Source organism: Zingiber officinale, chromosome 3B, assembly GCF_018446385.1.
Source record: "Zingiber officinale cultivar Zhangliang chromosome 3B, Zo_v1.1, whole genome shotgun sequence".
Lineage (NCBI taxonomy): Eukaryota > Viridiplantae > Streptophyta > Magnoliopsida > Zingiberales > Zingiberaceae > Zingiber > Zingiber officinale.
This window is the reverse complement of record NC_055991.1, coordinates 17606806-17634483: the sequence shown is the minus strand read 5'-3', so window position 1 is coordinate 17634483 and position 27678 is coordinate 17606806. Positions and strand designations below refer to the sequence as shown.

Below are 27678 nucleotides of genomic sequence, written 5' to 3'. Positions count from 1 at the left end.
AGACCTAGAGAGTTTGAAATGACATCGAATCAGGTCTTATGTGTTCGTTTAGTTTCCTGGTTATATCAATACTCTTAAATATCATTTTCATAGTCATATTGAGAGCGATAATTTTTTAAATACGAATGTGTTTGAATTGATTGTTACACTATAACAATCAATTAAAAATCTAACTAAAATCGACTGATAGAGTTAAAAAGTTCGAAATGACGTAAAATCATATTCTATATGTTCGTCTAGTGCTATTGATTATATCAACGACTTCAAACATAATTTTCATTTGTCTTATTGAGAACAATAATTTTTTAAACACTAATAAAAAATTTTATTAAAGTATGTGATATGGTAATTTAGAAAGTTACCTAGTAGATTTAAATAATACTCAACTTTAATTGAGTAATTTATCAAAATTTTAAAACATTGATATGAATATGTTGATTTTAAATAACTGAATATGTCACCCCCACAAAAGCGGAAGAAATTCTTTTTCAAAATATAGAAACTAGAAAAAGAACAGTCACAAAATACGGATAATCATGGTACAATTCTTTCATTGGGGGACAAGTAAGAAAATACTATACAAGGTCATTTTAACAACACCAAATAACCAGTCACCAATCTAAAATGCCATCGACTCAAAGTCTCAAACGAACAAATGAGAAAAAAGAAAAAAGAAAAAAGGTGACCTAGGGCTCCAAGGACTTATCAAAAGGATCAAAGAAGACAAGGAAGAGAGTTCAAAAGTTTCAATGAAGGTATGATTTTGCTCGCACCCCAACTTTCATTCTAATTCGCTTTTCCTCTGTTCCTCATTTACAACGGTAAGTAACTAAAGTGATCTTAACACCAATCTAACCCGAAACCCAAAGGTGCAACCATGTGCTAAGATCACTCATACAAAATATTAAAGGAAGTATCATAAGCAATCATAACAAAATTCAACCAAATGATATCACATTAGGTTATTTACGACCGAGAACAATGAGGAACGTTAACTATCAATTGAGTTGTCATTATCGAACTGGAAAGGCACTTTAGATTGATTGTTATAGTGTGATAGAGGGGAGTGAATACCTTTAAGAAATTATTACATAGAAAATAAAGAACATGAAAGTACACATCAAAATTTTTACATAGAAAAACCGCTATACTTTCTAAAGTCTATATCCACGGTCTATGCACACGATGTACTTTCTCCATTTTAGATAAGGATTAGAGATGGAAAAACCTTTTATAATAATCAACAATTACAAATAAAATAACTACAGTAAAGCAAAACAATAAAAGATTTTGAATGGAGACGGCAAATCGGTATTTTGCTCTAATTATTATTGTATCTTTGCAGCCCTTCTAATTCACATAATACTCCCATCTCAAACCCATGTAGCTTAAAATAGTTGTCACCCCGTGCAACCTAATTGCACCTGAACTCTTGCAGCCAAGATTAATCCAACATTCATTTTTCCTCTAATTATGTACTCTCCTTTTCAATCAAACTCAATACACTTCCACCAGACCTAACCTGATCCCCACGGGTCATCCGAGATGATAAGTGATAATTCGTTTGCCACTTAAGAACGCGAGATTAAACTGCAAGGTTGTCAGGACATAAATCCCCAAACCTTGTGCACCTCATCCAACCACCACTTACCCTCTCAACTATCGTAATTTAACTCCCTCATGATGACCTGAGATCGGGTGCAACGGGAACACTGAGAGTGAACAATTTCACCTTTTGCCACTGATTTCTACTCGACGTTCTCCATTGAGGATGGAGCTATAGTAAAATTACATATTTTAGTTTGACTATATCAAACTACTATGACAATCCTACAAGCAATATAGGGGAAAAAAAAAGGGAAACGGATCTGACATGCATCACTAGCAAAAGCATGCACCCTGTTAGGATTTTGACAATATAGATGGGCAAGAAAAATCGAAACAAGGAAAAGGCAGTCAATTCATTAATCTTCATCCAGCTTATGAATTCATCAGCTAGTTTATCTAATGATCACAATTTGTGTGGGGAAACCACTCTGAACATGCTCAAGCTCATTGTGTCTTAATAGAACTAAAGAAGCAAAAATAATTCAGATTCAAGCATATAACTTTGCAAGGTCATCAGCATATGTTTTCCTTAAAACTTCTCTCTTGAGTTTTAGTGCAGCAGTGACAAGACCGGACTCAGGAGTCCATGGTTCAGAAATCAACTTGATCTTAGCTGGGATCTCAAATTTCTCCAATCGTGCTTGTTTGGCCGCCTGTCATATGAACAACCTACTATCAGTTAATGCATCCTAAGATCATAACTTTTATAAAACATAAACTATGTCTAAAACTTAAAGTCTAAGTTGGCACTCATATCAGAATTTGAAGTTTCAGATGTGTCATTTGATCAATGATTGGGTTGGCTTTCATCTGGCGGATATTTGAAAACTTAAGTATTATACAAGTAGAAGGGCAATAAGCTTTAAAAAGTCTATGAACAAGAAAGCAATTATTTTAATTCTAATTTGAGGACTGGTTCTAGAAGCATACGACTATAAGAAAGAATGCCTTGACAAAATTGTTTACTTATTTATGACAAAAAAGGAAGCCAAGAGAGGATGATGCAGTACTAAAAATGACTAGAAATGCTAAAGAAATATTTTCAGAGGATCTAACAATTATGAATGCTAGCAAGACGAACTCACATATTCATGAGGCATACAAGGGGCATTTTTTCTGGTCTTGAACTAATATCATCTAAAGATAATTTTAACAAATAAAGGATACCTTAAATAATGATTCTTGCACTTGTTTCACTGTTTCCTCCTTTTGGCACAATTCCACAAGATCACTGTAACTAATTCCTTCTTTCGAAGCCCATTGTTCCAAACCCTGTTGTGCGGCAACAACTAGTGCAACACAATACGCATGAAAAGGATCAGCATACACCATGATGTTATCCACATAGGGGCTTTGAATCAAAGCTGCCTCAACCTATGAAATAAAAAATTAGTCAGCTAAACCAAGAAAAAGAACAGATAAATAGGTGTGCATATTCCTACCTTTCCAAGAGAGACATATTCACCATGCTGAAGTTTCACTATGTCCTTTTTACGATCAATGATCTCTAGACAACCATCCAGATGGAACCTTCCAATGTCACCAGTGTAAAACCATCGGATACCTCTCTCATCAACCTTTTTTGGGATGAAAAATATGATAACCAATAGGTTCAAAAATAATGCAAACTTAAAACTAGATGAAATGCTGCAATTTAGCAACCTTGTAAACTTCATTTGTTTTCTCCTCATTCTTGAAATACCCAGGAGTAACATTTGGACCCCCAATAACAATCTCCCCTCTAGGCATCGGTGAATCTGTGATTAGATATCCACCTTCGGTCCAGTCAATTAACTAATACAAAAAGATAATTTACTGTTAGTTGGATCAAAAATTAAAAAAAAAAACTCATTTGCACATTGGTATATCTCAAAAGACTATAGCATAAAATACTACTCTAATCTTCAAAGGCGACAATGCAAAAGAAAAATAATGGATAGACTCGTAACATTGGGTCCAAGCAATGTGTCTGCACCATCAAATAAAATTTGTTGCGTTAAAGAGGAATCCTATTTCTGGCAAGCATATGAAGTATTAATATTGGAGATCTCAATAAAATATTAACTTGGTTCAATTTGGCTGCAGAAGATGTCATGGTAGCAGCCTTTTTCTGAATGTCAGGAATCTCTCGTGGTACAAAAAGGAAATTCATTGTTTGAGTTCTTTACATTTACTAATAAAATTCTCCAATAATCAAAATGATAGTAAAGTTGAAATTCTGGTTTGAAGGATAACCATCCATGCACATCAATTATATCAATATTAAAGTAAGCTGAGAGTTGAAATGAAATATAAAAAATATAAACAAGAACAGGAAACAAATTTAACAAGGAATGACTGAAGGTGTTAAATAGCTATATGGAAGAGAATATAAACAAAAAAACAGCATTAACACATTTCATAAGTATAGCAGAATTTGATGAAAGAGATTTGCATAAACAAATGTCATAAGTATAGGTTTCATCATTCTGGCAATTCCCAGAAACTACATTATCTTGGAATTGCAACCACATATCTTGGTTAGCCTCACCATCTCATGATAAATATATGAATTGCAAGAATACACTGATCTACAAGAAAATAAGCAAGCAAGGCACCTAATGTTTCGCTTCTAAAATTGAAAGAGAACATTCTTCTACCTTCACATATGAACATGGTAGTGGAGCACCAACACGCCCAACAGACGTGTCATCATATTCTGAAAATGTTCCACCGGCACAAGTTTCAGTCAGACCATACCCTTGCCCTATCGGTGACCTGGAAATCTTCCACAAGATCAATAACACATGCAATGATCAAAGGAAGACAAACTATATGCATCATAATATGATGAGGCAACGAGCATCATGAATTACAGGTTCAAGTTAATTAACACCACAAAAATTGCAACTGGTTTCTAGTACATTATATATATAATAAAATGGGAATGATTAGAGACACTATCAAAAACAATTACCCCTTGAACATCATGAACGAAAAACATCAGTACAGTAGCAAAAAATAGAACAATTGAGTTTGATTTAAACAATTTACCAAAATAAATAGCAGAAATGATAATTGACCTGCTAAAATTGACGATGAATATTTTTTGTTCCATTATCACGCAAGTCAAGAACAAATACTTTTCTGATTGTTAATCCACTTAACTAATTGATTCACATATTAAATAGTGTGAAATTGATTTGCTAATTTATCTGTTAATCAACAATATTGCTGAGTTAGTAATAAATAATAATGAATTAAATTTATATAATGATTTGAAATATGATTTCATTATGATGTCAAATATAATTACGATCTACAAACTATATTAAGGCTCCAAAATAAGGAGATAATGTTGGAACCATAGTCAAGAATCGACAACAAGAAAATAGTTGATGAAAGAGAGATCAAAAGGAACATCATTGGAGAGATCTGCATGCTTGACATTCAACAATATTTTGAGAAAAATTGCATAAACACTTAGTATAAGCTCAAATACTAGCAGTTATTGAGAAAAATAATGGAATATTTTACTAACCTGGGACATATTAATAAATCTTTGGGTGTTGGGGTTCTCATTGTTTGCAATGTTGAGCAGCCTTTATCAATCTAGGGCAATGGCTGTGGAAAGATTCCAGCAGCCCTCTTTGAATTGTGATCACCAGATCTCCCATTGATAAGTTTTCTCATGTTACATTATGATATAGGAAGGCTTGATAATCCATCAACCTCCCTTGTTGTGATGATAAGCTTTTTGTTGATGTGATTAATGTTCAATTAGTGTGGAATCAAGTGTAGATCTTAGTATAGTCTTTGTTTTTTATTTCAAGGAATGTAGTGGTATTTTTGGGGGTAAATTGGTCGTGTATTGGAGGTTTTCTACAAGGTGGATAATTTCCTTGTATATCATCTCTTATGCATCATTTTAATAGGATAACCAATGAATTTAAAGATTAAAAATGTCTTGTTTTGTAAAGGGCTATACATTGATGTTTCAATGGTTGAAATGAGGGAGAAAATTCAAGATTGGGCTCAAAACACGAGGGAATGCTAGCTGATGATGTTCTTTCCATTTTTGTTATATGTTATCAAATAGAATTATAGATATGGGGATAATCTTTGGAGGAATTTATTTTCAAAAATGACTTATATGACATTATTCATCGATAGTTGTCCTTGCCACGGTTTCAAATATCGTGCCATGTTGCCCGGCACGGACAAACAAAAAATTCATTCTGCTTGCTGACTGAAATCGGCATTGGCACACCCGAGGTACCACGGCACGGAGGTGTCGCATGCACATCGCGAAGGACACGTTCGAGCGTCACAGGCCCCGCAGAGCACGGAGGCCACGTGCGGGCCTCGTGATGGGATCACATTCGCTGGTGCGGAGCAATGACAAAGGCAGAATGGATATAGTGCTTTTAATTAAAAAACTTATGTTAGTATGTTCAATCAACTCCTAGCTTCAGTTGGTATAATTTAAAAATAATCTTAATTAAACTCTAATAAAAATATCCTATTAATTCAATATATATTTTAATTTTTTTTGTTTTTTAAATATTTAGATTAATTTTTTATTTTTAGTTTATATATTTATATTAAAAAATATTGAAACCATACCGACACAGTACGGCACGGTACTGAAACCGTATCGTTCCGGTCCGAACTGAAACCTCAACACGGGTCGAGATTTTAAACCTTGATCCCTGCACAAGACAATCATGCAAGATGAGTCAATCAGGTCAAGGAGCTATTAGAAGCTATCAGGTTGAGGAAGCTGACCATTTGAGACATGCCAAGTGGAGGGAGTGGGTCAATAATGCTGACTAAAGGATAAGTTAGATAGTGTCAAGCCAATGGCATTTGTTCATGTCAACTAGACTAGTCTAGGGCGGTAGGTTTAGTACCTATTGAATTAGCAAGCGAAAAGATCTTGCAAGCTAAATGAATCAAACAAAGTTTTTAAATAGATTTATTTTTCATTATGGAAACTATTACCTAACTTACATCCTTACCAAATGAACACAAAATAGTTATTCATTGTCTGTGTTTCTTTGAATCAAACTAATTGAATGATCATTACTATTTTAATTCTTGTTTATTTAGTTTCTTAGGAATAGTTATTTTATTTATGTTTGTTCCATTACATCAATCAAACTTACTATAAATGTTCTGACTTTTCTTCTGAATGATTTAGCATATTTTACTCCACTTATTCACAGCCTACGCAGTTAGCACCATCTTATTAATATATAATTGAGACAAAATCAAATATCATAACCCACATTAGTTCCAAATAAGGATGAGAGATATTGTGTGAATCATAGTCAAGCTTTAAGATAGAAAAATAAGTGACCAAAGAGAGAGAACAAAGAGTGCACCATTTGAGAGATCTACACGCTTAGCATTAAACAATATTTTGAGAAATAGTTTGCATGAACTTATATAAGCTCAAATAATGGCATACAAGTTCAGTTCATTGAGAAATAGAATGAAATAGTATACTGACCCGAGACATATGTTAATAAATCTTTGAGTATCACCAGATAAAGGAGCCCCACCAGAGAGAAGGAAGCGTATGCGACCTCCTAATACAGATCGAACCTTTTTGAAGACAAGAAGATCCCATGCAACCTTCTCAAAACCCCATGCACCCATCCAACTGCCATTAATGGCTGCCAACCTACGACCATATGCCAAATCAAAAAGTTTCTTGGATAACCCTCCTGTAGTATCTACCTGAAGTCAAGAAGTAGGATTATATTGCATTATGATTCATCACACAAAATCATGTCAATAAACTGAAGATATCTAATGCATGGAAATTCTAATACCTTTTTCCGTACTCCATCACGGACACGATCAAGGATGGCAGGCACCGCAGTCATTAGTGTAGGTCTCAACTCTGAAGCATCTCCTTTTGTTCCTTTCTTTATTTTGTTAGAAGTGTCTGTTAGAGTCAAAGGTGACCCATAGCCAATAGAACTTCCTCCAGCAACCATAACATTCTGCATAGGACGTCTAAGAATGTATTAAGATAACTAAAAAAATGATATAATGTTAAGATGAGGATCAGTGTAAATCAAGAGGTACATAAATTTGAAGCCCCTTACCTCAGCAGCCAACTCAAGAATATGGGCCAGTGGAAGGTATGCCATGTAAATATCTTTCGTGCCAAGATTTGGGACAATAGTCATAACAGCCGAAACTGTTGCTAGAAGGTTACCATGGGTCATCATCACGCCCTGGGATTAAAAAGTTAACAAATTTACAATGAAATCGGCACAAGGATAACTAGAGGAAAGAAATTTAATTAACAATTGTTGTTTTTTAAGTTAAAAGGATTTGCCATGGATCAGCCTAACCAAGTATTATGTGATATAAGTGTATTACATGATCAGCTGATTGACTTAATTAGATAGAAATATGAATTTTTTCAGCCCTTCAAAATTAACTAGAGTTGGCAAACTTAGAAAAGAATGATACAAATTCGCTAAGTTGGATCAGTTTGGCATTTGACAATCTGATTCCTACTGATTTCTGGGACACATCTCTAAAATCCTTTCAAATGTTGGAAAAAAACAACGGAAATTAGATTTGATTAGATTGTGGAAGAAACTGATAGAGTCAGAAAAATTAGAAGGATTTGACTGATTCTACCAATTTGGGAGCAAAAGAAGTTATGAAGATGTCACTGCTTCACTAGGACATCCACCATAGTTGACAAGTTATCAATGATGAGGAGATCGCTAGTTTGCAGTCTGCAGAAGAAGAGGTACAAAGACAGCCAGAACATCATGCAATTGCAGATCGCACGTTCAGTAGAATGGGGGTCAGGAGTGATCTGGGAAGGAGTTTGTTGTCATAGTTAATACTTTTTAATAGTTATACTTGCTAATAGTTTAATACTTTAATTTCTAATAATTGCATATTTATTATTTATTTGACTATTGTAAACTAATTAACTTCTTAAGATCAGCTTAAGTTATATTCAATTTGGTTAAATCAGATCTAATTACCATTAGATTAAATGTGACTTAATTGAATTAATCTAATTTCATAAACTAAAATCAGATTTCATTAAACTCAGATTAAATCATACTTATATTAACAAATTTAAGATTATCTATGCATTAAAATTCAGATTTAATTTAAAATAGATTAAATAAGATTAGATTAGACCAAATTTATTTTAACTAACTTTGTTCAATTTATTTATTTAAAATCATATTTAGTAAAATCAGATTTGAACCCATCAGAACAAATTTAATTTAATTTATTATGATTTAACCAAAAAAAATCATTAAGATCATGTTTAATAAAATTTATCCATTTAAACCAGATTCAATTAAATCTCTTTTTAAAGTTAATTAACTCAGTTAAAAAATATTTAACCAGAATTAGACTTCAAGAAAATCATATTAAATCAACTTTAACTTATTCAGATGAAAATTAATTAATGTTAATTATTTAAAAGTAAGATGTAATTTAATCTGAATAAATTTAAGCCCAATTAAATCAGAAACAGATTGAATCAAGATTTGATTTAGTTTCAAGGTTTAAAATCTCGAACCATACAGAGTTTTTGTATTTAACTGGAACAATAGATTTCGGTACCATATCCTGGCGTGTTAGTACCATTACTTATTTAATTGAATTATTAAATTTACTTGAATACAAGCTATAATTTTTAATTAACTTTTTATTATAATTAATTATTTACTTAGTAATTAATTAGATTGCTAATAAATAATGCATGATTTTTTTTATTTGTAATGTTCTTTTTTATAATTAATTATTTATATCTGTTTTAGTATTTAACTGGAACAATAGATTTCGGTACCATATTGTGGCATGCTAGACTTAAAATATTTACAACCAATTAAATTTTAATTTTTATCTCATATTCATTTGTAATTTGTTAACTTCTTTTCTTTTATTTCACAATGATTTACGTTTATAATATTATTCATTTTTTGCAAATAGAATATTGAAATGAGTACTAAGAAAATGAGACCTTGCTTGCTACTCAATCAATAAGGTATGCTTTGCTTTCAAATTTTGCAATATTAGAGAAATTCCAAATTTAATACTTTCATTGTTTAGAATGTAATTTGTTTAAAATAAAATATTTGTATAATTCTATATGATTGTTTGAAATTGGTTTGATAAAAACTTTGTTAAATAAATGTCACTTTACTTCTTGTATTTTTTATGACTTTAATTAATATCTTAGATGCAGTAAAATAGTTTAGAAGTTTATCATTTCATTTTATTTTATTCACATAACTAAAATTATTAAATTCGACAAAAAAAATAAAGAGATCCAATGTTTGAATGTAAATATTATATTTTAGATTTAAGTTAAATTTTGTAATTAAATTTATTAAATTTTATAAGTATAAAACATTTAAGAAAAATGAAAAATATAAAACTTGGGTTCAACTGAAACAATCAAATTAAAAAATTGTATATATAAATTTTTTTGATAAAATCAAATTGGAATCTGATTTTTTTTGTATCTTCAAATTGAATTAGATGGAGTTTTTAAAAACTAATTTGATACAATTAGTGCACACCTAACTATTTTCAATGATATTTCAATGAAATAAATTAAAATAATATAAATTTAATTAATTAATTAATTTCTTAACTCAATTAATACATTTTATTTAATCAAAATGTGGTGTTGAATTATAGTTGTTCCTTGTCGCTCAAACTAAAACTTAAGAGAAAACACAAGAGTAGAAGCTCAACACTAATCTCTTCGAATTCTAATTGTCCCATATCCTACTCACGCGATATCTCTTAATCTCTCCTAGTGCATTTTAAATTATTTTTACAAAATTTTAATTAACTAACTAAGCAAAATCCACATTTTAAGGTTGAGTGAAAGTCCATTTAGGGTTAAGTTTATCAAGTAGACATAATAATTAGGAACAAATGAGTTCAAACTCAACTTGATTTTAATTATTTAGGAATATTTAAAATTTAACCAAGTTCCTCTCCCCCAATTCCTCTTGCTCATCTGCAACACTCGCCTGCCACAAATACTATTTGTGGCCTGTCACTCTCTCTATGTATGCTCATCTATAATGCTCGCTTGTGGCCCATCACTTGATCTATATTTTTGAAACAAAACTTTCCTTCTTACATGTTTCTATTACCTATATCCAACATTATTGGTTATTGCTTATTCGTTATTGATTAGTGTTGGTCGATGGTGTTGATTAACTAATGATTCTTAGATTATACCTAATATTTTCATATAGTTTGACCTAGTAAGTACCGATCTAAGGAAAGACTTTACCACTTTGTTTATCCACAAATGATATATTAAAAGTAAATAAGAGATACAAAAATAAGTGGATTTATTTTGTGTCAATACATAGTTATGGTTTAGGGTGGGAATATTGTTTTTTGTAAGAAAGATAACTCCTCAAAAGTAGCAATTGTGCAGCAAAAAATAGCTAGAACTACAAGTTGCATATATATCTAGAAATAAACAGTGAAATTTGATAAAATAGAGTGAAATACCAACAAACCTTTGGTAGACCAGTACTTCCGCTGGTATACATTATCACTGCAATGTCTGAAGAAAGGGGTAGATCGGCATCAATAGACTTTTTCATACCCATAGTCTCTACTTCAATAAATGAGGTGATGGTCCAACTGGTAATCTTCTTAGCCAATGAAACCTCACTAGCATCCTCATCCATATAAATGACCCGTTTTAGAGAGTCAAGCTGTCCACTTATAGCAATCAATTTTTTCAGTTCCTTATTTCCACAAATCACTGTTGTGACCTCTGTCTGAATCAATCACAAAAGGCAATAACTAGGTATTTGTTCCAGCAGAAATTTAGAAAGGCAGAAGGAAATTTCAAAGTAAAGCTGAAAAGAAACAGATCATCAAATAGTAGTTGTAGGAATAAAATACACATTAGATATATAAAGCAATGACTACATAAGTTAGGGATCTTAGAAGATCTCATGCTTTAGTGGGTTTGAAGATCAGCTTTCGTTGGTAAGTAAGAAAATTTCCACACTATCAAAATTCTAGACATATACTACAATTATTGATTTTCAAAGCAACAGTGGTTTCTATAAGAAATCTAAGCAAGACAGGTTTATCATCAAGGAGCACGGACGTTATCTCAAATCCCATATCATACAGGAAGAACAGAAACAAATACTGTGAGTGATAAATAAGAATGCCAATCTAATGGAATCATGTAAGTTATAATATACATAACTTAGACTTTCCTAGGTTCCATTACCATCCCCAAGACTCTGCGATCCTGAATTATAGACAATTATAAGTCTTCATAAGACTTGAAAGGAAAATTTTAAAAAAAAAACTACCAATACAAAAACAGATAAGTAAATATTTGATTAACTTAATTTGTTAATCTACAATTTCATTAATGCAATATTATTATTATCTTTTATAGATTGACCGATATTGGTATAGTAGAACTCATACACTTTAAGTTACTACATCCCTAAAAAAAGTACTTGTCTAAACCAAGGTTCAAAACACTGAAGTTTCAATTTTTGACTAGAATGATTTTGTTTTGATATGATGTTGATGTTCCGATATATAATGCTAGTGGTAAATTGGAAATAGAGATGGAAGGAGAAGGAGATGAAGAAGCACAAGAAGAAAAAATAATTATACACTTAATTCAGATTTTGTGTTCCATCTAAAATGATGCAGTTATGGCATTAACTTGTATGAGCACAAATTAAAAAATAAATATACCAATCTTAATTCATCTTGACTTAAATTGTAGCATATCAAAGGGCATTAAATGTTGGCGCAACAAAATATTCATCAACATGATTGACACAATTGACATGAGAGATGTTATTTGTGTTAAGTAGTATCATAAAAATAAGTTTCAACCGTGTCGCCAGGCACGGTACAAAATTTTAAACCATAATCTCAACTAAAATTAACTTGAACAAAAGGATGTCCAAATCTAACACCTATAGCAGGTTCTCTAAGTAGATTGTCTCATCCTCACAAAATGAAAGAAATTAGTTGGCATTTGTTAGAGGATAGAAGGCATAGAGAGAACATGTTAATTACAATTTGAAACCTAAGAGGAAATACATGACAATTCTCTACCATTGGAATGTGGATATTGTTGCTATGTTGGAAGCTAGTTCTGATGGACATGCACAAAATTACTTTAATAATATTTGCACATTAATGAAAGTAAACTTAGAAAATATTGTTTATAAGGTATATACACGAAGGCAAAGAAGATATCATGCAGCACAAGAAGATTGTAGTTCACGTACATTTACAAAATGATTGTGCCTTCCATTTGACAATATATTTAAGAGAACCACCTTTTAAGGCACAATTGGGTGGTTGATTCTTCTTTCAATCTATTCATGTTCACGATGGCAAAAAGACGAATACACTCGTCCCCAGCACCCCCACCAACCCGTCCCAGGGCCAACACGGAGGAGGTAAATCACGGACGGCTACTAACCTTTGGAATAGTGACTAGCACATAAGGGAGGCCAATCTATTCATGTTCATAGTATGAGGTACAGTCGCCAGATGTTAATAATACCATTTTTGCTGTGTTTGTTGGTAAATCAAGTATATAAGTATTAGACTTTATTTTCTTTAGAATCTTATAAGGACCAGTATTCTTTAAATTTCTTGCAAATCCTTTTAGGTTAACCTTCAAGCCTTGTACATAACCATATCACCATTCTTAAGTTTAACATGCATCTTAGATCTTTATGTTATTTTGTTTCATCTTCATGCTCCACTCCAATATGTACACCCTTTTCAAGACAATTATATGTCATACGGTATGTTTGGCAACTGCTACTTGAAGCATTTACCATCCTTCAAACAAGCATTTGCTACCCTTGATTTTAGGTTTAAGTAATTGTAAATGCAGTTGAGAGACACTGTCAATTAAATGGATTGATAGGTTCAACTCTCACTTGATGGTTTGTTTCATGTAACATTTTTTCATCTAACCAATTGATGAAACTTTAAACTTTTTACCAACTTAATACCTACTCCGTATCCAATGCAATTTGACAACCTTGTAAAAGTGACTATCTTAATAATTCCCTTTAAGTGGTTGTCAGCATCTTCAACAATAACTCCTTGTCTTTAATTCATCGAAGTTCTATATATATTGAGAATCATAAGTTGATCACATAATTTATCATAACAATTTGTTGGCAAATACTTCTCTCATAGTTTAGCCTCATCTCCTACAATAAGCTAATTGGTGTTTGCCTCGTGCTACTTCAAATTGATATGTTGATTGCATAGTTTATCATAACAATTTGTTGGCAAATACTCCTCTCATAATTTAGCCTCCTCTCCTACAATGAGCTAATTGGTGTTTGCCTCATTCTCCTTATGTCCATTTAAACATCGCTCCACCATATATTTGCTAAACCCATGAACTTTATTAGGCAAAGCATACTCTATGATCATTTGTCCTATAATAGCAATCAAAATATTTTTATATTCTTGCAAGTCAATAAAATAGAGTAGGGTCCACTCTCCCCCTTCGAGATTTTTGTGATACTCCATATCTTCCTTGTCTCAAAGAATCCTCTGGGCCACAGAAAAGGAATGTTGCTGCTAAATTGTAGGAAGCCCTTCTTGAATTGGTTGTTGTTTTGTTTGCCTCTGATATTTCTCCTTTGTAGACCATCAACTTATTCTATCACATGAATATTTTATCTCACTCAGTGCGTCTTTCTGAACCTAGTAGACATATTAACTTGGGTTCTAACCAACGTAATGCAACACAGTTTTAAGGATGTGTGTGGTAGGAATCTAAAATTTAGTTTATGAAAGTTGAGAGGGTTATAAAAAGCTTCTGCATCAGGCAGATTGTATCACACAATCTTAAAACTAAAGCTCTCATAAATCCATACTCCAACACAACATATTTATAGTAATAAATGGACTCTTAGAGCATAGGAAAAAAACATAAAAGACTTAAAAATCACTTTAATTGACTGAGACTTTCTTGTCAAGAATGAAGACTCTCAAGTAAATTAAAAACTCACTCATTGATTTTCCAAAAATTGGATTTTCAAACAATGAACTGTTGGATCTTACACTACTTCAAAAAAATGTGTATAGTATCCAAAGTATGTTAAACTAAAAATTAGACTTTAGAATCCTTCTTATAAACGTTGAGAGAAGATAATTTTATTAATGATCGACTCCCAAATACAGTCATGGAATTCCCAAAATTAAATGGTAGTTTGGCTCCCAATTGTGATTATAAAAAAATATATATCAATAGAGTTACAAAAAGTGAAGCATCGATAGCCATGTGCAAGATCAACCTCACCATTTAATTTTATGATGACAAAGATTTTTTTTAATAGGTGATAAATGTAGGATTCGTGATGAATGTAGAATCATTGACATGGTTAGAAGGTGTGATGAATAGTTGAAACCTAAAATTTAAATTGATTCAAATATTGATGGATAAAAAAGAGGGAATTTATTTTATCTTTGTTATTTTATACTTGTACCCTTTATCTTCCAATTCTATATTTCCTTTTCTACCTAGATTAAATACTGGTAAATTTTCTTTCAACACTTATCTCAAATATCTTTAACTTTCAATTTCACATTTTCTTTAAGTTTTGTTTAGATTAAATTTAACAAATTTACTTTCGGTACTTATTTCAAGTATTTTTATCATTCAATTCCGCATTTCCTTTAAGTTCGGACTAGATTCAATTCTAGCATATTTTCTTTCGGCACTTAATTCAAGTTTATATGTATTCTTCTTTAAATTCCTATTTTTTATCCTAATCATTATTCTGTGCCCTTCAAATTTTTCAAACGCTTATTGAGAATTGCCTCAATTCCACGTTCTTTAAAGAGCTAACCATAGTGAGTTAAGTGATTGAGTGACAACAGATTACTTAAGTGAAGAAGAAGTAAGGCTTGGAGAATAAGTTGATCAGCATGCCTTTAAGCAACACTTGGAGCGCATGAAAATTAGATTTAATCAACTCATAGATAGATTGGTGAGACAAGATGTTAATTGCAAAGGAGACAAGTTGGTGGAATTCCTACACAACGTGATAGGCAACATAACCGTGATGACAATGATGATGAAGATGGTGTTTCTAAGGACATTGATTGTAGCAAAAAGTGAGTACGCTCACCTCACAACACATCCTCAAGTTATGTGAAGGGAGGTAAATCACGGGGTCAGCTTATAGCTGACCGTTAAGTGGCTAGAGGGTAGGAGAATTTATGAGAACATTGATGATAGAACTTCTCGTGGCAGATTTAGTAATGCTAGAATTGATGGTCAAAGAGGAAGGGTGGATGATCAAGTTGATAGCAACATAGGAAATATCAAATGAAAATTCCTTCATTTTCGGGTAAAAGTGATTCAAAAGTATATTTGATGTATGAAAAAAAAGTGAAACTAGTGTTTTATTACCACAACTAGTCTTAAGAGAAAAAGGTAAAACTTACTATTATTGAATTTATTGATTATGTAATTATTTTGTAGGATCAAATAGTCCTATGCAAGAGAAGAAATTGAGAGATCCATTAACACTTGAGGAGATAAAATTTATTATGAAAAAGAGTATCATTCCATCACATTACTATTGAGATTTATACCAACGGCTATAAGGTCTAACCCAAGAGTCTAAGAGTGTGGATGAATACTATAAAGAGATGGATATTTCTATTATTCGGGCCAACATGGAGGAGGATCGATAAGCAACCATGTCACAATTTTTGCAAAGCTTGAATCCAAAAATTGCAAATATAGTGGAGTTGCAACATTATGTGGAGCTTGGGGATATGGTGCATATGTCCATGGAAGTTGAAAGACAATTCAAAAGGAAGGGTTCAACCAAGCATGTGCAGAGTTCTAGTTCATCCACCTAGAAATCTTACTAGAGAAAAAGCGATATAAAATTGCATCTAAGAGTAAGATCAAGTTTTCTAAGAATAAGGATGCAAATTCTAATTTGGTCAAAGGTAAAAAAAGCCTATCAAACCATTGAGAAATACAGATATTAAATGCTTAAGTGCTTAGGAAGAGAGCATATTGCATCACAATATCTAAACAAAAAAGTTATGATTTTGAAAGAAAATAGTGATATTGAAATTGAGAGTTAGTCAGATGAGAGTGTCTTGCCACCATTAATGGAAAGTTATGGAGAGGAGTATCCAGTTTTTTTTTGTTTTTTTTAGAGGAGTATTTGGGTTAAAGGTGAAGCTCTTGTCACTAGGCGTGCTCTAAATGTGCAAGTGGAGCTTTCATACTTGTTGTCACATTAAAGACAAGGTATGTAGTATGATTATAGATGAGGAAGTTGCACTAATGTAGCTAGCAATGTCTTAGTTAAGAAATTAAGTTTACCTGCCACTAAACATTTAATGTGTGGGGAAAATAAGGTCAATAAACAAGTGTTGATTTCATTTTCCATTGGCAAGTATCATGATGAGGTTCTTTGTGATGTAGTGTAAATGCATGTCATACATGATGAGTTCAAAAATAAGTATTCTTTTATTATGCATGGTAAACTTGTAACTCTTGTACCATTAACTCCTATGAAAATCAATTGAGGATCGAAAATGAAATGACTATGAGAGAAAAAAGATTGAGAAGGAAAAAAATGACAAAAGAAGAAAAAGTGAAAAAGAAACGGAGTGTGCAGAAAGAAAAGGTGAGGATGAGAGAAGTGGAAAAAAGAATGAAAAAGAAAATGAAGAAAATTTTAAAGATCAAGAGAGGAAAAAGGGAATTTGACTACCAAATGCAATTTAAGATCAACTACCAAGTTAATTTGACTATTCAGTTAATGAATTTACTTAGAGATCATGAGTTAACTCGAGATTGAGCTCATTCGTTGATTATAGTCTAGAACACTAATTACTTATCAAGTACAATCCTAAGTAAAATTTTATCAAAAACATCCAAAGATTACACTCAATCCTAATGTCTCAAGACTCACTTGCATTCATCAAGTGCATATGTTGTGCAACTGATCAACGTCGACCTTTTGAGCATCCTACCAAAACGTGTTGGTCTTCTGCATTTACATCTAGCAATAGCTATTGAGGTTCTCTATCTACCAAGACCTCTTGAACTTCTGCATCTACCAACACCTCAACACCTATTGTTCTTTCTCCATCAACCAAAATATTATTGGAATGTCTGATTGCCCATTGGACTTGTTCATCTATTAAAACCTCTTAGACTTTTTTTCAACCGATGACATTTGATGAACTTCTCCATCTATTAAGAACTCTTAGTCTTTTCTATCACTTAGATCACCTTTACCCTACTTGGACTTCTCAAATCTCAACACCTGTTGCCTCACCACTACATTTGCAATTTCTACACTTGTACGCTTGACAAACATAACAAACTAAGCTTAAAGTAGACCATTTATTAACTGCATCAAAACATCCTTCTCTAACTCGACTACTTGGGCCATAATTGCACTAACAATCTCCCTTTAGTCATGGTTATCAGACAAATATCCATTCAAACTTAACCTACCTCCAACCTTAACACGTGTTCAGTTATCACTGCATAGGTGTAGTTGTCTTTTAGATTTTTACACCTACACACTAGTCAAATACATCAAAATACCAAGCTAAGTCTACCTTAAGCCTTTCCATTCATATTAAAATAACTTGGCCGGACTCAATCACTAGAGTGCACAGTTGCACCAACACTATTCCTTTTTGATGTTCGGCAAACTCTTAAAGTAATAGAATGGTCATTTTATTTTCTTTCCCAATTTCTAGCTCATTTAGGATGATAAAAACGAATTCCCCTTTAACCATTTTTGGGGTATTAATTTAAATTTTATTTTTACTCCCCCTTTTGACACATATAAAAAAAAATTAGAATATGAGAAAAAATTTCTATTAAATCAAACAAAATAAGTACATTAATTAAAGCATGTAAACAGTCATAAATTTAAAAAATCTGTCTCACTTAAAGTAACATCACCCTAAGATATGATAGTTTTCTCCCATTATTTAATGTTTCTCCTCTAAAATTTCTATTATTGTATTATTAAATATGTCATAAATGTAATAATAATCAAGTTTAGTAGTTTTGGAGTCTAGTCAAACTTTAAGAGAGTAAAAATATTTTAAAAATTCAATATGAAACATTGTTTTTATATTTTCTCGTAATGTCAATCAACCATTTAATTGACTGCTTCAGTCGTTCAGTCGACTGAGTGTAATGTCAATCAACTAAATATTATCTATCTCAGTCGACTGAGTATTGCAATGTTCAGCAGTCCAAATTCATTAATTTGTTAAAAATTTCATGTAGTTTAAAAAATCATGAAATTTTACAAATATACTAACTAAAAGGAATCCATCAGGAAAAAATAATTTTTAATAAAACCTTATTTTTAAAAAAAATGATACTAAGTTGAAAATGCTTTAAAATAGTCATTTAAAATTAATGTAATAAGTAATCAGGAATTAAGAATTTAAGGTTTATCGTATCAATTAATATCTAACAATGCAATTTCAACAATAAGTGATCTCTTATCATGAACAAAATCTAGAAAATATATAAACTAACCATTTTTCTTAAACTAGTTGATGCACCCACCAACCATCTTAGTAGAGATCCAAATCCTTTAGTCTCAATCTAATTCACTAGATATCCACTAGTAATAACTCTTCTTAGGTCCTTTAGCCAAAATATCATCAAACCATATATATAGCTTTCCCTTGAGCCATAGTCTCCCCTAGGGGTGTACTTGAACCGAGTCGAGCCGAGCGGCTCGAGCTCAGCTCGTTTCCCCTAAAGCTCGAGCTCGGCTCGAGTTCAATTCGCTCGATTCGTAATGAAATTAAATAGCACACGAACGGATCGACATTGGTTCGAAAATAGCTCGTTTAAAAGTTAAACAAGCTTAGTTCAAACTCATTTAAGATATTTAGTTATAATAATTATTAAGATATTATTATATTTATAATTCACATGATATATATATATATATATATATATATATATAAACGAGTCTCTTAATGGGCATGTTAACAAACATATTTGCAAGGCTCTAAACGAACTTGAACGAGCTTTTTTTCGAACCGAGACCCGAATAGCTCGCGAACGGCTTGGCACGTTTACACCCTAGTCTCCCCTTAAACTATGGTATTACTTTTCTCACCCATAATCTGATATCTCTCTCTCTCTCTCTTAAATGCTTCAAAATTTCATAAATCTAGATACCATTGTACAATCAAACCATCAATCTTAATATAGTTAAACATATCAAATATCAGAAATCTTAATTTTTCTTACAGTTTCAATCAACTCAACTTCTTATTCAGTCAACTAACCAGCCAATTAAATTTGCTCAAAGATCGACTTATCTCAAGAGTTCATTTGTCAGTTCCTTGATCAGGTACATGTATAAGTTCAAATTCAACTTTAAAAACTAAGATTATAGTCGCTAGTAATATCTCAAGACTCACTTGTCTTCCCCAATGATATTTGGCATGCTTCTGATCAACCTCGCCTTTCAAGCATCCTACCAGCACCTATTGGTTTTGGTATCTACAAAACCTCTTAAGACTTCTATCAATATCTATTAAGCTTCTCCATCTACCAAGATCTTTTAGATTTCTGCATCTACGTAGTCGCCAACACATATTGGTCTTTCTCCAACTACCATTGAGCATTTGGACTTTTCTATCCGTCAACATGTTGTACTTCATTATTAAAACCTTTTAATCAAACATTTCCATCTAATAAACATTTATTGGATTTCCTTATCTACCAAGACCTCTTAATAACAATTTAAGTCTAACTTGAAACTTTTGTCAACCGCATCAAAACAATCTAATCAAATTCAACCATTTAGGCTATGATTACACCAATAATAAAAACTTAGTTTATCCTCCACTAAGAAATTGGTGTCGTATTCATGATCTTGTACTTGTAATTCTTAAGATTTATTCATTTTTAAATATCTTTTATTATCTCATTTATTACACAAACTTTTTTTCTTGATAATTTATATCCACAAATCCTTCTAATCCAATATGACAGTTTTCAAGCATTTGGGATCAATATTGAAATGATATTGGCAGACATGCTTTCAAATAATTAAGGAATTTATTTGATTTGATTTATTTAAAACTAGTTAGAATGAACATCAAATTAAATTTTGTTACAACATACATGGCAATATAGCATGCACATACAACATAGATTGCATATAGGGATCATATAAATCATATCACATTTTTTCCTATGATATTTCGCTCTACCACCTCGTTAGGAGCCATGTCCTGTATATTGAAGCCAACCACATATGAGGATCACCTGAGCTATATATCATATAGTCATTTGTGGTAAACATCTAGGCCTTTCTAAACCATGAGAGAACTATTAACTATATACCAATAAATAGTAATGAAATACAATAGAGAATAGACAAGTAGAAACCTAAATGAGGATGATAAATAGTTGTCATATACTAGTGTGATAATCAAGAGACAAAGAACAACTATTTGTAAGGGAGACTTCTTGAAAAAGCAAACCTCAATTTATGCTCCACTAAGAAATCATCGTATATTGATGATCCTGTAATTTTTTACAGTTTAATATTTTTTTTCTTAATATTAGTTTAAAGAACATTTCATGAAAAATAAGAAACATTATTCTTTGGATTCATTAGACAATCTCTATTTGATATCTTTTTCCATTTTTCATTTTTTCCCACTATTTCCAATCAGCCGATCCTACTGATATGATTAGATTCACACAATACCTAGATTTCTGAAACAACCAAAACGAATGTTGATAACAATTAATGGCAACCTTGCTCAATAATAGTCAAGAATTTTATTTGATTCATAGAATAGCTAAGATCTTATCTAAATAAATTGTATTAAAGATAAATATAATAAGGTACTAGTAAACGATGGAGAAATAAAAAAGCGGTCGAAAAGGTATTTTCATCAACTTTTTAATGAAGGTTTAGGTGACCTACTTAACTTAGGTAATTTAAGTAGGTCAAATGAGCATAGAAATTTAATTTTTTATCGTAAAATTTAAACTTCATAAATAGAATAAACTTTAAATGGGATACACAATGGAAAAGTCGTTGGATCAGATGATATTCCGATAGAAATATGGAAATACCTAGGGAAACAAGGTATTGAATAACTTACAAATTATTTAATATAATATTAAAAACGAAAAACATGTCTAATCAATGGAGGATAAATATTCTAGTTCCTTTATATAAGAACAAGGAGACGTACAAAATTAAGGCAGACGTACAAAATTGTGCAAACTATAGGGGTATTAAACTAATGAGTCATACAAAGAAACTTTGGAAAAAAGTAATAAAAAAAAAATTAAGGAGACCAATGGCCGAAAATCAATTTGGGTTCATGCCTAAAAGGTCGACAATAGAAGCTATACATCTTTTTTTACAATTAAATAAAAAATATCAGGAGCAAAAACAAGATCTACACATGATATTCAAAACTTATGATAGAGTTCAAAAGAATTCTAAAAAAATATGTTAGCGTAATATATATTGAACTAATTAATAATATGTACAAGAATGTAACAACCAAAGTAAAGACTTCAGGTGAAGTAACTGAAGTATTTCCAATAAAGATAGGGCTACATCAAGTATCTTTTTATACTAATTATGGACGAACTCACTGGCACATTCAAGACACAGTATCGTAATTCATGTTATTTGCGGATGATATTATTTTGGTAGATGAAACACGTGAAGGAGTAAATACTAAACTAAAATCTTACCGAAAAACACTAGAAAGTAAAGGTTTTAAGCTTAGTAGAATTTAAGTTTAGCAATATTACACGTAATAAGACAATTGTTAAGATAGGAGATGACAAATTGTCTAGAACCGAGAGTTTTAAATATTTAGGACCATTTTTTCAAAACGATAGAAGGATTAAGAGATGTTTTACATAGAATACAAACAAGATGATTGAAATAAAGAAGAGTGTTAAGTGTTGTATGTGACCGTAAAATACCTCTAAAACTTAAAGGAAATTGCAGTTGAACCTGTTATGTTATATGGAGCTAAATGTTGGACTATGACTCGAGCACATGAACAAAAGATGAGAGTTGCAGATATGAGGATGTTAAGGTGGATGTGTGGACATACGAGGATGGACAAAATAAAAAATGATAGCATTAGAGAGAAAGTCGGAGTTACATCTATTGAGGGAAACCTCTAAGAGACACGTTTAAGGTGATACAGGCATGTACTTAGACGAATAATAAATGTCCCAGTTAGGTGATCTGAAACTATGGCAAGCATGCATATCAAACGAGGAAGACCAAAAAAGATTTGGCCAGCACTTAGCAACAATGAAACAATATTAAATTTATTTAAGTATAGATGATGATATAGTAGGAGATACAGCTCGAAAAAGGATTCATATAATCAATTCCACCGAGTGTGATAGGTTTAATTGTTATTGTTGTTGTTGTTTGTTGTTAATTTTATTTGATTTGGTTCAGCCACTGTTTGAGCAGAAAAGAACAGTCTGTTTTTCTTTTGGATGTTTGCATATGTAGCAACAGAAACTGCAATAATGACAACATAGACTACATATGCGATCTTGCATATTGAAGCCAACTTCAGATGGTGATTGCATAAGTTTTATGTGGTGTAGTTGCCTATCGTAAACACTTAGGCTCTTTTCAAAACCATGAAGAAAAGTTTGAACTATCTATCAACAAATTATATTGATTTTAAAAAATACTCTTTATTCTTCAGATCAAAATATTAACACAGAAGATAGAAGAGAAGTAGAGAACTACATCTAACTAAAATCTACGCTAGATAAATGCAAAAGGCAAATAGAATCTCAAAAGAGCATTACTAATAATCACTGCACATCAGCATGCATGATAATCAAATAGATAGTGAAAAACTCTGTAATGGGAACATTTTGAAAAATCAAACCTCATTTAACGAGTGGCAAAGAGCCTCCTCTCCCAGTGAAGCATATATAGTAACAACTGTAATATTCTGCCTAAAGCAAGCCTGTTTAACATAAAATTCAACGATATTAGGATTGCTGATGGATGACCCTCAGAAGAAAATGACCAGAGAAATAGATTCTCTTGTCATATTTAAATTTTACAAGTAAAATTAGTCTGGATTAAAATATCATACCTATTCATGTATTGGAGCATGAATCAGAAACTTAAAACCTAAGTGTGTTTGCATTAAATAAGCATGTTAATCTCACACCTAAACTTATTAGCTTCAGTTTCGCTATTTGTTATATTGGTATATTACATTACATATTGATGTATATTCTTATAATTTATATGATCCCTCCATTTAGTGAAAAAGTAATCTTATAAGGCACTACTGGCAAAAAAAAAAACAGAGAATAAATAGTGGTAACTGAACATGTCAGATTTGTAATAAGGGTGGGGGAGAGGGAAAGTGACAAAAATGTACATGAGTGTTGGAGTTATAAAAAAAAAAAAAAAAAAGTGAAAACACAAGAATAAAAGGGGGGAAACACCTGTAAGGAAATAAACCATTCAGCTCGTGTATCAGCAAATATTGCAACGCGCTCATTCTTTATGTGGCCGAGTTGGATCATACCAGATGCAAAACTGCAAACAGTTTTGAAAGCTTGAGCATAACTGATCCATTCATAGTTTCCAAGATGAAGTTTCTCAAAGGATCTCCCATCCTGGTTCACTTCCATTTCTCGTACCACAAGCTTCCGAGATCCAAGTAGAGGCTTGTACGGAAATCGTTTACATGATTGCTCAAAAAGATCAGCCAGTGTTGAGACCCCTTCCCAAAATGACTCCATTGGAGATGTGAAACGGTGGTTGCGAACTGCATATCCCGGCTCACCACCAACAACAACTGGCAGCCCTCGCTTTTTTTCACTAGTTGATCTTCGAAATACAAATGAAGCTATAAGTGGAACCAAGATGCCAACAAAATATGGGTTCATCTTTCAATATAAGCAATTACTAGGTTGTTCAATCCTCAAGATCTTGTAGGTTTTTTGAAAGGATTTGATGATACCACCAAATCTGCAAAAAAAATAAAAATAAAACAAATAAATAAAATAAAATGGCAATTCTAATGGGAAAAAAAGGGAAGTTAAAATTTTTATCCTTTAAAAACAAGAAAATTCATATTTGTTTTCATAAAAGTTAAACTTTCATAGGCCCTTGTGAGTATTTCAAATTTTCACATGTATAAAATGAAAATGATATATATTAAAATCATTATAAATTGAATAAATAACAATTTTGGATATATAATCTGCACATGGCTGATGATGTTTATGATGCTTATCTTCATATCAAGCATATTTTACTTTTAAATTCAAGCCATAGGTACAAATGGTTTAGACAAACACCTAAATTGCATGTTTGTATGTTCTTGAACTTTGGAAGGATATTTATGTTCAAAAATCAATAACTTGGATATTTATGAAACCAAAAGAAACAGAGGATACAGCACTGTAGTAGGACTTACAAGATGATGATAATAAAGGGTATTAAATGCTTATCCATTTGTGTTCTATGTACGATAATTATAAGGGTACTAATTGTGGTCTGCACGACGCAGTAGTCAACAAAATTTTGTCACGAGTTCGCAGACAAGAAGCATCAAAGGTGAGAAAAGAAAAACAAGAAGCACTCGATTCTCAACCAGATTGTTTAACCTCTTCCGGTTTGTATGACAAGCAACAAAGGAAATCTAGGGTCTGAGTTTAGACGAAACCAAGTTGGTTTTTCCCATCCTCGCAATATCCGACCAGATCCAGCAAGACAGTGAAAGACTTAAACAAGAGCACGAAGAAAATAAGAGCCAATCTCTCGAAGCAGAAAGCCGATCGAGCATGGCAGAACTAGATTGAATCGAGTAGAGCGTACCTAAAAGGGTGTGATTGGCTTACTCTTCTGTGAAGTGGTGGCCACGAACAGCGGCGAGAATGAAAACCTAGACGGGTGGGTTGGGAGCGTTTATGGAAGAGAGGATAGCGGGCGGAGAGACCGAGGAGCAATGGGGTTGGGATCTCAGTCAGATGGGTAGTCCGAGTGCGTAGAGTATATGGAAAGACTTTTAATAAATCCTAGCTGAATATCTAGTTAAATAATATATATATCATCCATAAATATACTTAAGAATTACTCAAATAATATAGATAATTTTGAAAATAACTAAATAGTATATCCCAGCTTTTTTAGGTCCATAGTTACTTTCGAGCCCCTTCTGATTAGAGTGATTAATGGATATAGAAAGCTTGCCTGATTGAAAGCAATAAAATTTTTATTATAGAAAGGTTTTTTATTTTTTTAAAAAAGGTTTTTTATCATTTGCTACGTTTCATTACCATAAAATTTTACAAATGCATTTTGGTAGCAATCGATTAAAACTATTTATGTTTTAAAAAATTATTATTTTCAATATGATATATAAAAATAATGTTACTTATTCTATATCAACTAGGGATGATCGTGGATCGAATTTATTAAGTTATTATGATAAAAAATTATTCGGTCCTACTAGATCAGATAATATAATATTAGGACCCTATATCTAGTGGTTATTATGTAGCAGATATCTGACGGGTTATCAGTTATTTGGATATCCGACCCTATATCTAATGAAATATAAAATATTTTAAAATGATAATAGACATTACTCATTACACGTTGTAGTAGCTAATCGTCAATAGCTGCTACAACATGTAGCAACTTATTGGCAGTAACTACTACAACGTGTAGCAGCTTATCCGCAGTAACTACTATAACATCAACATGTAGCAACTTATCGACAGTAGTTGCTACAAGTATGGGTGATCGTGGATTGGGTTGGTTCGGTTATTAGGATAAAAAACTATCCGGCCCTACTAGATCGGATAATGTAATATCAAAACCCTACATCCGACGGATTTTTTTTTCGGTTCGATTCGGGTCGGTATAAACGGGTTGGTCAATTTGGCAGATTAACTGCTCACCCCTAATATCAACCTCCTAGGTAAATGATTTCTTCTAGTTCTCTTAATTATATTTATGCATCATTTTCCTATATCATATTTAGTGTAGTAATTTTTTTAACACGAATATATTCGAAAAAACATATTCATCTTCAAAAATATCATATATATTTATTTAGTTCTCCTGATTATATCATGTCATCAAACATCAATTCGATACATCATATTAAAAAAATTTTGAACATAAAAAGCTTTTTAATATATTTAAAAAAAATAATCTATTACTAACAATTGATTAAATTTAGTATTTATGATCATAGAATTTTACTGAATATACATTATAATAATTGATTTGACAAGCAAATCACATAGGATACTTTCAAAATTATCTATGTGATTTGAATAATATAAAATTTATTAGGCGTTTGGTTATCTCTCAGGAATCGAAATGGAAATGAGTATCATAATATTATGAAATAGGAATGGATATGAGCTTGGGTATCATTCTTAAAAATGATGTTTGGTTAATTAAATATTTTCAATAGGAATGAACCTAAATTTCTTTTTTTATCCTTATAGGAAAATAAGAGAAAAAATTAGATGGGAGAGAAAGTTGAATGTGAGAGAAACATATGATGAGAGAGAAAGTGTGATTAGAGAGAAAATGTGTTGGGAAAAAATAAAAAGAGAGAAAGCATGATGAGAGAAAATGAGGAGAGCGTGCATCATAAGAGAGATTGAGAAAAGAAAAAGTATGATGAGAGAGAAAGTATTATAAGAGAAAATGAAAGAGTGAGGAAAGCGAAAGTACGATGAGAGAGAAAGATTGATAGAAAAAATGAAAAGAAAGAAAGTGTGATGAGAGAAAACGAGAGACTGAGGAGAGAGAAAGTATGTTGAGAGAGAAAGAGTGATAAAAAAAATGAAGAGAGAAAAAGTGTTATGAGAGAAAATGAAAAAGTGAGGAGAGAGAAAGTGGGTTGAGAGAGAAAAAGTGATAGGAAAAAATGAAAAGAGCGAAAGTATTATTAGAGAAAATAAAAAAGAGAGAGTGTGATGAGCTAGAA

General features: G+C 31.8%; 1 protein-coding gene across 2 annotated transcripts; it reads right to left on the bottom strand.

Annotated features, from left to right (window-relative positions):
• Positions 1 to 1940: 1940 nt before the first annotated feature.
• On the bottom strand, positions 1941 to 25720 carry LOC122056004 (long chain acyl-CoA synthetase 9, chloroplastic-like). Of its 2 annotated transcripts, none has more exons than XM_042617733.1 (12): positions 25568 to 25720; positions 24164 to 24692; positions 23590 to 23670; positions 11139 to 11405; positions 7707 to 7838; positions 7428 to 7601; positions 7103 to 7332; positions 4248 to 4365; positions 3271 to 3402; positions 3051 to 3185; positions 2776 to 2982; positions 1941 to 2261 (listed from the first exon to the last, which is right to left on the bottom strand). In XM_042617733.1, exons 2-12 carry the CDS (start codon positions 24608 to 24610, stop codon positions 2097 to 2099), a joined length of 2088 nt encoding a protein of 695 aa, XP_042473667.1. In that variant the 5' UTR covers positions 24611 to 24692; positions 25568 to 25720; the 3' UTR covers positions 1941 to 2096. The 2 variants fall into 2 exon arrangements, with proteins under 2 accessions (XP_042473667.1, XP_042473666.1); XM_042617732.1 differs by having other exon boundaries at positions 25545 to 25718.
• Between the last annotated feature and the right edge of the window lie 1958 nt (positions 25721 to 27678).

Coding starts and splice junctions, on each gene's coding strand:
- LOC122056004 (XM_042617733.1), bottom strand. CDS start 24,610: ATGAACCCATATTTTGTTGGCATCTTGGTTCCACTTATAGCTTCATTT. Junction 11,406..23,589: donor TTTGCCACTCGTTAAATGAG/GTTTGATTTTTC, acceptor TGATTGATTCAG/ACAGAGGTCACAACAGTGAT. Junction 3,186..3,270: donor AAACAAATGAAGTTTACAAG/GTTGCTAAATTG, acceptor ATCCCAAAAAAG/GTTGATGAGAGAGGTATCCG.